At 56.2% G+C, this 13,116-nt stretch overlaps 1 protein-coding gene across 2 annotated transcripts in view; it reads left to right on the forward strand.

The window, feature by feature from the left end:
* The first annotated feature begins 1,160 nt into the window (after positions 1-1,160).
* ST8SIA5 (ST8 alpha-N-acetyl-neuraminide alpha-2,8-sialyltransferase 5) overlaps positions 1,161-13,116 on the forward strand; it is a 52,732-nt gene continuing 40,776 nt past the window's right edge. The window contains exons 1-2 of one of the 2 annotated variants that reach the window (XM_028524617.2): positions 1,161-1,291; positions 11,358-11,465. In XM_028524617.2, coding sequence (XP_028380418.1) covers positions 1,161-1,291; positions 11,358-11,465 — 239 coding nt within the window. The remainder of the gene's footprint in view (positions 1,292-11,357; positions 11,466-13,116) is intronic. The other variant, XM_028524618.2, reaches the window with a different exon arrangement.

The following is a 13,116-nucleotide window of genomic DNA, read 5'->3' on the forward strand; positions in this document are numbered from 1 at the left end:
TAGGATTTCTGAAGAGGCACGACTCGGCATTGTATTTCTATGTTTATTTTCCCGGGTGTGCACTCTTGAAACGCAAGCCTTTGTAGATTTAGTGACTTAAGCTTCGGGGACTGTGGTACTCGAAGGCGGCCAGCTGCCTCACTTAAGATTTACGGTGGTTCCTGGGATGAGACAAGCTCCCAGTGTCTCGGTGACAACAAGGTCTTTGACGAACAGCCGAGAGCTGCAGTTAGGGAGGGACAGGAGGCCTGTGGCAGGGGCCGGGAGCCCCTGATTTTCCTCTTCGAAGGAGTTAGGCGCCTGGGGCCATCAGCATGCAGGAGCCAAGCGCGCCGTCCTTGAAGGGCTGCCCGGCTGACCTTGCTCTGCATTCTCCGGAGAAATCTCCGGGAGAGCGTGAGGACGCGGCCACGGCGGTGACTCAGTGCCCAGCGCGCCGCATGCAAATGTTCTCCTCCAGCAAGTCCAGCTCTGCAGCCGCGGCTTCCCTTTCCTGCCCCCTTTTTAAATTCCACAATTCAAACCCGGCGTTTTCCGCTCCACCCCTCCCCCTCTCCACCGCCCGCTAGTCGTTAGCCAGACCGTCCGGGTGTTTTGTTCCCCACCTCCCATCCGCAGAACCGAAGGCCAACCTTCGCGCTCCTTCGCTGCGGGCCCAGGATCGGACGTGGCCCGTGGGCGCAGGGCACAGCGCGGGGCGACCGCGAGCGGGAGCCCGACCGAAGGGGGCGGTGCACGGCGCTTCTGGGCGCACCCGCGGACGGCGCTCAGGCCCCGCTCCCCATTGGCCGCCACCTCCGCGGGAGGGGCCGCCCGGCGCTTGGGGCACCTGGCGTTGCCCCTCCGCTGGGAAATCGGCGGATGCCGGGCACTGGCGCCTGAGGTGAAGGCATTCGGAGGGAAGGCCCGGGCCGCAGGCGAGCTCCCTTGCAGCCAGCCCTCCCCTGCTCGCGGCCCCGGCGCCGGCGACGCTCGGATGCCCCCTACGCCTGCCGCGCCAGCCGGAAACTTTGCCCCAAGAAGTCCCCATCCTTCCGACCGCGCCGAGAGGCGCCTAGTCGGCCGTGTGCCCCGCGGGGCCCCGGAGCCCCGCGCGTGATTGCGGGGACCCCTGGCGCCTGGCGCCTGCCGCGCCCCGCCGCGCGCGAGCGGCTGCAAGAATGCGCTACTCGGACCCCTCGGCGAACAGGGATTTGTTGGGGAACCGAACTTTGCTCTTCATCTTCATCTGCGCCTTTGCCTTGGTGACTTTGCTGCAACAGATCTTGTATGGCAGGAACTACATTAAGAGGTGAGAAAGTCCAAGTGCGGGTGGGAGTGAGCGGAGCTTGTGGCCGAGCCCCAGGTGGCGTCTGCAGCGACCACCCGGGCGTCCCCGGGGTGAGCGAGCGTGGGGTCTGCCCTTAGCCCCGAGCACCGCTGCGTTAGGTTTAGGTCACGGAAGTGCTCCGAAGCGTCTCTCTCCTCCCAGCGAGAGAAGGCAGCGCCTGCCCAGTGCTGGCCGGAGGGGCCCAACAACTTAGTTGTGTTGTGAAAAATGGGGGTTGGTTTGGAATGCTGAGTGGCCAAGCTGACGATGAATCCACTGAATGTCCAGAACGGCCACAGGGGCCAGATTGGTGTCCCCCAAATGTGCACTGCCGTGGTCATTGGGTTGGAGGTGGGGCTCCCGGGAGTGGGAGGCTCAAACCAGATCCTTGTGAGCACAGAACTTGTGGGGGGCCTTGGGAGAAAAAGCATATCCCTCCATCCCCCAGGAACGTCAGGTTAGGCGGGGGGTGATGGTAGGCCAAGGCATATCGACAGGGAGCGTGAACTTACAAACCTCTGGACCTGTGAAACTCACAACCTGATCTTCGGAAACGGATGGTCCTTTCTCATCCCTTCGCGGAAGGTCAGAGCTGCAGCCGGAGTTAACCTTCCCTTTGTTGGGCTCTGCTCCAACCCCACTCGGAAACTCGGGCCCAGACTCAACCCCTTCTGCCCGCTCTGCTGGCTGAGGAGAAGCGCTTCGGGTTACTCCGCCTGGTTTCAGGGCCTGGGAAGAGCGCGGCCGTAGGATAGGATCCACCTTTATCAGAACCTCTTTTGCCAAGAGGCCACCTCTCCTTTCTGCTGGAGGTTTTTTCTTTGCTGCCAGCGTCTCGTTATTCTCACTGCCCCTCCCCCGGGCCGATAGAAATAAAACGCCTTTCTAGCTACATGACAATCTCATCTCTAAACTTCCAAATAATAACACAGTTGTTCTGTTTTCATCCTTTGGGTTCCACGTCGGTCATTGGTGCTCCCTCCAAGCCCCGCAATCTGGGCTGCTCGTGGGGATGGGAGAGTGAGGTTTGCTGCTGGGTCCGGCCGGCACTCTCAGCAGGAAAGCCAGTAGGGCGTCTCCCCCTTCCATGTCCCAGGGCTGGGGAATATGAGGCCCTTCGTCCTGAACATTTGCTTCCAGACAGCTCCTGCTCGGGACGATCCTACAGCGTTCTTCCCTGGTAGAAGGCAGCTGATGAGCATGGTGCTGCTGGCTTTAAAGGGCATTTTCAGAGAATCTCCTGGCTTGCTGGAGCCCATTGGGCCTGCTTCCTCTTTTGGTTACTGCGCCCCTCCCCCATACCCCTATGCAAGGATAGCTGGGCCCCAAAGGGCCTGCTGAAGCCCCCTTTTGCTGCACTTGTTCCTCAGAGTGGTGGCTCTGGGTTCCTGCCCCTGTTGGCACCTACCCAGAACAGCAGGGGCTGCAGGGATCCCTGCTGCCTCGTCAAAAGTGGGAGAATATCAGTGGCTGCGGCTGATGCCAGCTCAGCCTCTGCAAGCCCGCCCCCCCCACCCCCGCCCCGCCCCACCCTGGTCCTGGGTGGATGGGCTAGCTCCCTGGAGTTCAGCAGGCATACCAGTTGCTCCCCATCCTCCCTCACAGAGACCTGGGACCCTAAATCTCAGATGCCACCTTGCCCAGGCCTTACTTACTCCAGGGACTTGGTTAATCAAGCAAGCAAAATTTGTATGTTCCTGATTCTGGAAAGGTGCCCGAATGATGTGGTCCTGATGTTCAGAGGGATTGAATTGTTTAGGGAAACAGAATGGCCACAAATGAGATAGTTGTGAAGTAAATATTAAAATATTTGGGGAGGGAGTTACCACTGAGCTGAAGTAGTTAGGGAAGTCTTCCTGGAGGAGGTGGAAGCTGAGTGGGTCCTTGAAGGAGGATAAGCTTTGGGTAGGTAGAGGGGAAGGGCACAGCCACAACTAAAGCAGGCAGCAGCAAAGGTGCAGGGATGTGGCACCGCCTCCTCTTTCCTCTCCCGGGTCTGACCTGACCCACACGACAGCACTGGGGCTAACATTGGTTAGTTCTTCGTGGAGCTGCCCTGCCCCTGAACCGGGTTCTTTTTCTAACTTCTTAAGTTGATGTTTATCTCCTTAATTTCTAGTCTTTATTATTTTCTTTTTTTTAATATTTGATACATTTGTTAAAAGATTTTATTTATTTATTTTTTTTTAGAGAGGGAAGGGAGGGAGGGAGAGAGAGAGAGAGAGAGAGAGATCAATGTGCGGTTGCTGGGGGTTATGGCCTGCAACCCAGGAATGTACCCTGGCTGGGAATCGAACCTGGGACACTTTGGTTCCCAGCCCATGCTCAATCCACTGAGCTACGCCAGCCAGGGCTATTATTTTCTAATGTAAACTTTTAAGGTTATACAGTTTCCTCTAAGTACTTTTCTAGTTATATCCCTTAAGTTTTGGGATGATGATGATGATGATGATGATAACTCAAAACTGTATTGCATTACATGTGCCAGGTCTGGTTCAAATGCTTTGTGTATCATCATACCGAATTCTAGCAATAGATACTATTACTGTTTTCATTTTATAGATGAGGAAACTAGGCACAGTGAGGTTAAGTAATTGTTCAAGGTCATACACATAATAACTACCAGAGGCACTTTCATCATTTTGAATTCCAAGTATTTTCTGTTTTCTATTATCGTTTTTTCACTCACAAACTTAGAAATGTTCTAAAATTTCCAAATACTCGTTTTTAACTTATCTTTAAAATTTTGAACTCAAATGCATTCTCGTGGGAACACATGGTATTTATGATGCTGATTCCTTGAAATTTGTTGAGATTTGCTTTGTGGTCTAGTATGTGGTCGATTTGTCAAGTACTCTGTGTGCGCTTGACAAAATGTGATGCTCTCATTATTAAGTGCAGTATTCTTACATGTCTGTTCAATCAAGTGGTTTTGTACTTTTCAGTCTTTTGTATTCTTACTGATATTTTTTGTTCTATTTGATCTATCAATTTCTAAGATGTGTGAGGAACTCTTCCTCCGTGATAGGTGATTTATCAGTTTCTCCTTATCAACTTTTACCTTATGCCTATTGAAGTGATATTATTAGAAATGTACTAATTTAGCTGTATTGTCTTCCTAATGAACTGAATCTTTTATTGTAATGCAGTGATTTTTTTATTTCTAGTAATACTTTGAGTCTTAACGTGCATTTTGTCTAATATAGCGAGACAGCTTCCATTTGGTTAATACTTGCTTGTTACAGTAATATAATGGCCATTACAGGGGATGCATGAATTATTGGGATTGGCAGACGCCCCTGAGGCAGCTACTGGCTTTAAAACTCATCTACTATTTCTTCCCTTGCCAGATTATTCATCCATTTAAAGAGGCATTTTTACACATTTTAATCATTATTTTAGTGTTTTTTAGTGGGAGATGTTGCAGAGTGGTTCCCTGGAAAGCAGACTGTCAGCCAGAGATTAGAGTGCGGCATGCTTAGTAAGGTGTGTTCTTGGTATCCATGCGTGAAGACGGGAGACTGAGGCGAGGGAGGAACAGCTGCGGTGCAGTCCCAGAGAGGGCTGTAGTCGGTCCTGGCCAGGTGGCTCAGTTGCTTGGAGCGTCATCCTGTCACCAAAAGGTTTCGGGTTTGATCCCCAGTCAGGGCCCATACTAGGCCGTGGGTTCGATCCCCAGTCCGGGTGCATATGGGAAGTGGCAACCAGTCAATGTTTCAACCTCTCCCTCCTGCTTCCTCTCTCTCTCTAAAATCATGGGTGAGGATTAAAACAAAGTAAATGCCCTGGCCACCCCCACAGGGAGCCCTAGAGAGTTGCCCAGCAGTGAGGAGGCCGGCCTTCCTGCCTCTGTGTGGAGAGCTCCGTCACTGGGTGTGGGCCACCTCTGGAAGAGGGAGTCATCTTGGTCGAGTTGACTCTCCTCACAGGAGACAGCTCCCAGAGGGGCCGAGAGCCGGGGCTGCCAGCTCCCGGCACCCCCAGCAGGTGAGGGCACCCCCAGCAAGTGAGGAAGAAATCCTTCATCCCTAAAGGGGCGTGTTCTGAAAGGGCGATGGTCACAGAGGGTGTTCCCTCTGCCTCTTGCCGGAGATGGAAGTCGTTGAAGGTCTCCGTCTCCTCCCCGTCCCCAAACAGGTCTCACCCCCTCCGATTGATTAGTCTGTGCCTTCAGCCCCACTCTTTTTCAAAAAATATTTTTATTTATTGTTTTTCAAAATCCTCGTCCAAGAATATTTTTCTTTATTGATTTGAGAGAGAGAGTAAGGGAGGAGGGAGATGAGACAGAGGTGGGGGAAGAGAGAGAGAGAGGGAGAGAGAGAGGGAGAGAAACATCGATGTGAGAGAGAAACCCCACATCGACAACGGGCAACCGTGTGTGTTTGGGAGGATGCACCAACCAACCGAGCCACCGGACCAGGGCGCTGGAGTCCCACTCGTAAAGCAGAGCGTCGCTCCTGTCGGCTGGGGGTCCCTTATCCACATCACGTGTGTCCTGACTCTGTGCCTTTTCCCGCCTGGTGCCCCACTACCGTGCCTTCCCAGCTGCCTCCCTGCCAGGCCAACACTCCTTGTCCTTCGGGTCCCAGCCCACGGTGTTCTTCCCCGGCTCTGACTTAATCGTGCTTGCGCTGTCTGGACTCGGCAGATTCTCCCAGCGCCGTCCTGTTGCTCTCCGCAGGACTGCACAGGGGCCAGCAGCTGAGGTCGGGCCAGCAGCTGAGGTTGGGCCTGCTTTGTGCTGCCTCGGGCAGAGAGGACTCTCTCCTACCCTCTGTCTTCGCCCTGCCTGCCTCTCTCCTGCGCCTCGAGGGTGTCGATCTGAGCTGCCTGCATGTGGCTGGTGCAGGCCTGAGACTTGAGGATAAGAAACTGGGTCAAGGAAAAGTACTGCCTGACTTTGCGCTGTATCCAAAGTGTATATTCCAAGTGCTGCCATTGCTGAGCCAACTGTCCCCCCACCCAGGGACAGTGGGGTCCCAGGAAGTGGGGACCATGGGACAGGGGGTTGAAGCGAGGGGTGGCTCTGCAGAGGAAGGGTGCCTAGTGGGGACGAGGGGGAGGTGCAGAGTGTTCCAGAGAGGAGGAAAGAGCGGAGCTGACCACCGCCTGGACTCTGTCCTAAGCTGGCCGACAGCTACAGTTCCGCGGGTCGGAGCGAGTTCTCCTGAGTGCCTGCCGCAGGGCCGGGGCTCGGGTGAGGCAGGCAAGGCACCCAGGGGTGCAGGTGAAGAGGCTCCCTCTCGGGTGTTGACCCTGTTCTTACACAAGTCTCAGCATCAGGCCGCCCTCAATTGTGTGCCCTGGGCGCTTTGCTTGCCTCGCTCTCGCCTTGGCCCTGGTCCTGGCCTGCTGTGTGCCCGGCCTGCACTGGGCCGTGGGCGGCAGCTTCCTGTCCCTTCCCCAGATGCCCCCCAGGGACATGGGAGGCATCCCCTCTCACCCCGCTCCCTTGCCCGTCTCTCTCTAGTCTTTTTTCTTTTTGATGTTTGTACTTTCCGGAAATGTTTGCCTCTCAGAGGATCTAGCTTCTTCTCTTTGACTTACCCAGGCCCCTTCACTTCCCACCTGATGCTCTTTCACCCAGTAATTCTCTAATTTAGTCCCTAACCCTGTGTGTAGGGACCGCCCCCATCACCACCACGCACGCGCACACACACAGGTGATGGATTCATCATGTAATAATGTTAACTAATTATTAACACTCACCAAGGGCTCACGGACCAGGCTCTGATCTAAGTAGACAATTCTGAATGAGGATTGTTTTATGTAACCTTCACAATAGTGCTGTTACACAGATGCACGCACCCTCATTCAGCACTTCCTTGGAGAGGGTGAGTGCCTCGTGTGAGGTCCCCGAGCTGGTAAGACACTTGTACGAGGTGTTTGATTCGTCTCCGAATCCCCAGGACCTAGCACGGTGCCTGACGTTAGTTGGTGGCTGAGTGGAGGCTTGCAAAGGGAGCCCCAAACTTTCTCTCTCACCATCACGGACCACCCCTTAAACATCCATTCAGCTTTGTGTTGGGGGAGAGGGGTTGTTACTAAAGAATTATTCGGTATGATTTCACAGGGAAATATGTGAGTCCTTAAGGAACTTCCAGAGCAGCAAAAGAGACAAACAGGAAAAATGTGTAAGAGAGTGTAAAATACGTTCATGATTGTGTGGCGTAGACTCAACCTTGTAGCTTCCGGAGGAGACAGTGACCAGGGCGCTCACTGGGCAGGCGACATCACAGGGTGGGGCCTGAGCATCAGAGCAGAGCTGGGAGGCTGGCGTGTGCCCCTCCCTGAAGTCCCTGTGGACCAAATACTGACCAAAGAGGAGCTGGAAAGGGCCCCTCATGACTGGGCGGCCTGGGGTGCCCTCCCGGGTGGCTCTGGCCCCCAGGGGAGCTTGGGCAGGCAGAGGAGGTCTGGAACGTGGGGCCAGGGGGCAGGACTGTTTGGAGGCTGGCCTGGTGGCGGGAGGGCAGGCTCCTCACTGGTGCAAAGGCTGGGGGTGGCAGGGTGGTCCCACAGCTGTGCCTGGAGCTTGTCGGGTCTCTGTCTGTGGACCCCTCCTGTGGCTGAGTGTCCCGTGTGCCCCTGCCCCTGCCTGGACCCTGCCCCAGCCACTTCTCAGCCAGAGGCCTCTGCAGAACCGTGGACGGCCTTAGAATCCAGTGGACTCCGTCTGCTTAGCGGCTCCCTGGGCCCCAGGCCTAGGGACTCTCCAGGAGGCCAGCCCACCCCAGTGCCTGCTGCTGCTCTGCCTGTCCTTCCCCCTCTGGGGGTGAAGGGCATGGGGGACCAGCCTGAGGAATGCCCCCACTGCCCTCCCCCCTCAGGACGCTCTCACCAGCAGCCTCCTTTCTGTTTCTCCAGATGAGGGGCCCCGCAGGTGACCCTGGGATGAACTCACTCCCCCCACCCCCCACACTGATCCAGGTTCTCCTGGGGGAGTGTTAGCATTGAGTGCTTCCCGGGGAGATATCTGAGTCACTAGCGAGTGAGTCAGGAGCCAGGACAGGCGAGGGGGACCAGGAAGCTGGTCATTATGCCCGTTCATCCCGCTGGAAAGGCTTCCCAGCTGGCAGGCGTTTCCGCTTAGATCTGAGCAGGAAGGTCCCAGCACCTGCTCCTAGAGGTCTCTCCCGACCACCCGCCCAGCTCCGCCTGTGGACCTGGGAGGGCAGAGGGCTGCGGGGGCGGGGAGAGCAAGCCGGGCCCAGCACTCCCAGACACCGGGTGCCCCGGCTGGGTCCCCTGCTCCTCAGACCACAGGGCCTGCCTCCCTCCTAGATGGCTTGGAGGGACCACAAGGGTGGTGCTGCTTCTGCGAACTGATGCCACGTCACCTGCCGCCTGCCCCTACCTCGCTGAGCCCCAGCTGCACGGACCACCTTGCCAGCCCCAGAGTGGGCCACACACTCGCACCCCGGGGTGGCTGCAGGCGCTGGTTCCCTTCCGGGGCTTCCTCCCAGGACCCACCTGCTCCCTTCCTCCCGGCCACTTCGGGTCCTGCCGCAACGCCACCTTCTCAGGAAGAAGAGCACCCACATGGAGCAGCACCCCTCACCCACCCCGGACGCCTGCCCCCTTGCCTCCCTTTGGTTTTTTCCGCGGCCTTTTCCACCGTCTGACCTGTCACATATTGTGTGGCCTATCGCCTTATTGCCGACGCATCCGTCTCCCTCCGCCAGAAGTTGCCAGGGGACAGGGCTTTCTTATGGTGTTCACCGTTGCACCCCAGCACCCGCCTGACCTGGCTGTGTGACAACTACAGAATCGTGCAACACAAACAAATATTTTATATATACACATACGTAAAATGAAGATAGCATAAGTGGATAAAGGAAAGTTATCCCCAGTCAGCTGTAAGGTATAATGATTTGCTGATTAATAATACGAGGGTGTTTATACATTTTATTTCACAAGCTTGATGTGAAAGAAATGGCTCATTGCCTCTTTTTTTCTTTTGATTAAGAGAAAGACTAAACCTCACCCACCAGCCGGTGGGAAAATTAGTCTGTCGTTATGGAAGGGCCCTCCCTCTGTCCTCCCTCAGGGTCATGTGAAGGTCAGGGAGGCTTCTGAGCAACAAAGATTGGGGGGACTTCCCAGGCTGCCCCAACCTCAGCCGACCTGCCCTGTGCTCCCCGGAGGCCTCTGGAGCCCTGAGTCCAGCCCCCTGAGGCCCCTGAACGGCGATCTTTCGGGATCTTGCCTCCATTTACAGGCAGGACTAGGGGAAGAGCCCCAAGCCACCAGAGCAGAGGGGGCTTCCCGGGCCAAGGAGCTTTCTGCTCAGCCGTGGGCCCACCACCTGCACCCCGCCCTCCCCCGGCACGAAGGTCCTCCCACTTCCCCGTGGGGCGGCCTGGCGCCATTTCTGTCCGCCCCCACACCCCACAGGGCCCTAGAATGAGAGGGAAACACAGCCAAGCTCCCTTCTGGGAATGGGAGAGGGAAAATCCACAGGAATAATGCAATGGATTATCCTCCCAGGAAAGTTAGGTACTGATGTCTTGTGAATGCTTTTCTTCTTTTATTATTTTTTTCAAATACAGCCGATTCAAGGCTATCCTGGTAATAATAGTAGCTCGTTTCTAGCATGTGCTCTGTGGAGTGGCAGGAAAGGGGTGGTCACAGGCCGCGCTCCGGCGAAGGCGTGCACCTGGGCTTCTTCCGTGGGCGCCTTTGAAGATGGCGAGCCCGTCTGTTGCGCCGAAGGCAGAAGGCTAAGGGCCGCCGGCCCAGCCCCCAGGCTGGAAGACCCCAAGGCACGCTGTGTGCGGCTGGCCCCTGGGAGAGGAGCCTGACCTTCGGTGGCCAGAGAGCTGAACTGGGAGTCAGGCCTGGAGCGGGCTGAGAGGTCACTTCCCACTGCCTGCCTCAGTTTCCTCAGCTGTGATGGGTGAGGCCCAGTCTGTCTCCCTCTTCAGACTGAGGTCGGGGTCAAACAAGATTATATAAGCAGGGGCCTGCCAGGGCGGGTCGCAGGCCTGCAGTGTGTTTTAAGTTTGCACAATCAGCATTTAACATTTGGGGTGTCAAAAGCTGGGATTTCTAGCATCTCTTGGAAGACTGAATGGAGTGGGGTTTTGTGGTAGGGCCTGTCTGTCCCCACCGCGCCGAGGCCGAAGGGGGCTGGAGCTCAGGGTTCCTACCCAGCGGGGAGGACACACACCCTCCCCTCTTCCGCTCCCCTCGTTCCCCGTCTGAGCCCCGGAGGCCCGACTTCGCTCCCTGGAGGAAGTGTAGCGTTTGTGGCAACATGAAGTATTAATATACGGTTGGATTTTAGCCAGGCTGTGTTACAGTCTTAATGGTCCAAGGAGAGCGGAGATGAGGAGTTGTTCAGGGGAAGTGAGGGCATTATGGGACCACCCCCAGCTTCCTGAGGGGTGCAGGTGAGTAGATTTGCTTCTGGGGAGTCAGGGTTCCACTCCCTCTGGTGGAAGGCGAAGACCCACCGGCTTTCCCTCTTCCCCAGTGTGGTCGCAAGCCCCCTTCCACCCCTGTCTCCGAGCTCCTGCCCTCACTTATTCCTTTGCTATCACTTCAGCGAGGCCTGGGGAGGGAGCGAAGATGACCGCGTGGTTTGAGCCCATGGCCTTACACCAGAGGAGTGTCCTTCTGTGACCCCAAACCAGATTTCATTAAGAGCTTTGTGGGGTGTCTGGCCTCTGAGGACAGTGCTGGCCATCCCTCGAGGGTTCTTCTGGTGTAAGTCTCTAGAGGTGGGAACGGGGTGGGGGGAGGTGGGACATGCCACCTGGGAGGAAGGCAGGCACTGCGGCCTTGGTCCGGCTAAGCCTCGGTTTCCCTGTGTGAACAGCGTGTGCCGAGAAAGGGGCGATGAGGGGGTGGATGGAGACGAGCAGAGAACGCCGTGAAGGTTTATCATCCTCATCCTCATGGTCGGACTTCACCCCGGGCTCCTCTGAGTGTGTGATCAAGGCCATGTGTCACTTGGCACAGGACAGTGTGTGGCTCTCTGGTAGACAGACAGGCTTAACCCAGCACCTGAGCGCGAGTACCGACTGCCTCGTTCTCTTGCCAGAGGCCTCCAGTTTGGTTGGCAGAGTGGCGACCAGCTGGCCAATTGGACGGGACTCTTAAATGTCACGGACGTCCCAGAGTCACCCAGCGGCAGTGACTCCAGCTCCAGGTACAGACCCGGGCGAATAACAGGGGAGGGGGAAGCCTGCCCTGGGGTGACCCTGAGCCCCCACCCCATGGCCCAGCCCCGGAGCTGTCCTCTGGGGAGAAGCCTGCTGGGCACAGTGGCTCAAAGCTCATTGCATTTTGGGATCCTGCCTTGTCTCCTCTGGCAGGTGGGGTGAGGGCTAGGACCAACCACAACTGAGTAGGGACTCACTGGCCTACCCCTCTGTTGGGAGGTGGGCTGGGGGGTAGCCTGGGCCTCAAGCCTCCATTTGAAGTTGGGGCATCAGCTTTGTACATGCTGCAAGGATTTGGGACACCAGCCTGCTTGTGTGGATAGGTGTGTGTGGGAGTGGCATCGGGGGTGGGTGTCAGCGTTGGCTCCCTCCCCTCTGAAATCCCACTGTGAAGGCAGTTCCTCCCTCCCCTTCCCCAGACAGGGCTGACCTTGGCTGGGGAAGTCCCGTTTCCATCCAGAGGGCTCTGAGATCTGGCATTCACACCATCCCGTGGTTATTTCTTCTCGATCTGCTGTCATGTGTGGGAGCTAAAACCAGTGATCCAGGGCACTCTGCATACCCAGCAGTGGGAGTTCAGTAGTTGTTCGTTGGATGATTGGAAATGGAATATTCTCAGGCATAACACACTCATTGCAGGGAGGGCATTGTGGGGACCTTTTCCGACAAGGCAGGATGCCGTCTGTGCTTGGAGCTGGGTGTGGACAGCACCCACAGGCAAAGGGTTTCCCGGGGCTGGTTAAATTGTTTTGTTTCTTCATTTTTGCATTTCTAAGTACAAGCTAACTTTCAATCTGTTTTCCTGAGAAAGAGGCCTGAGTGTTTTTGCTGTTAATATTGACCCCAAAACATTAAACTGGACTTGCAGAGAAATAGTATGTTTTTCAGGGACCTTCAATACTAATGATTGTGTTCAATGCTTTGGAAAAGAAAAGATGGCTCCAATGTCAAAAATCAGTTGTGGGGGGCAGTGTCCACACACAAGCCTTAGGCTGTTCAGGCGGCTGCAGACCGTGAACTGGCACCAGGGCCTTATCCTGGCCTTTTAAGAGCTCAGTCCCTTCCACAAGGGTGTGCTGGGGGCCCTGGCCACCCTCCTGGCCTCTGGGTGTCACCTGGGGAGAGTGAGGGGTCCAGAGTTCTCCCTTCCAGATGTTGAGCCTTCGGTGTCGGCCCTTCTGTGTGCGACCCACCCACCTGGATGGGGGGGCAGTCTAGACAAATGAGCCAGCCTCAGCCTCCCTGGGAAGGGCTCAGCGAAGAGCTCACGGGGAGGTTTTGGCTAGAAAATGTTAATCAGCTGAGTAAGACAGGAAGGCTCCCGGGGGGTCTTCTGGCAGGTGTCCCTGGGCAGTGGCGAGAGCATGGCACAAGGACCGCTTCTAACTCTCCCGGCCGCGGCCAGCAGCGTTTCTCTGTCCTCCCGCTCTCTGCAACGCTGTCTGTACTTTCTCCGCCTCTCTCGCCCCACCTGTTCTCTCCCTTCCTTTCTGCCACCCTCTCGTGGTCCACTTGTCTTTCCCTGTCCCTGTTTCCTGCTTCCCTCCTCCACTTCCAGTCTTTCCACAGCCTGCCTCATGTCCCTCCCCTTACTGTCTCCTCCTGTCTCCGTGGCTGGGTCAGCCTCCCCTCCCCGTC

The sequence above is a fragment of the Phyllostomus discolor genome, chromosome 9 (genome assembly GCF_004126475.2).
Source record: "Phyllostomus discolor isolate MPI-MPIP mPhyDis1 chromosome 9, mPhyDis1.pri.v3, whole genome shotgun sequence".
NCBI lineage: Eukaryota > Metazoa > Chordata > Mammalia > Chiroptera > Phyllostomidae > Phyllostomus > Phyllostomus discolor.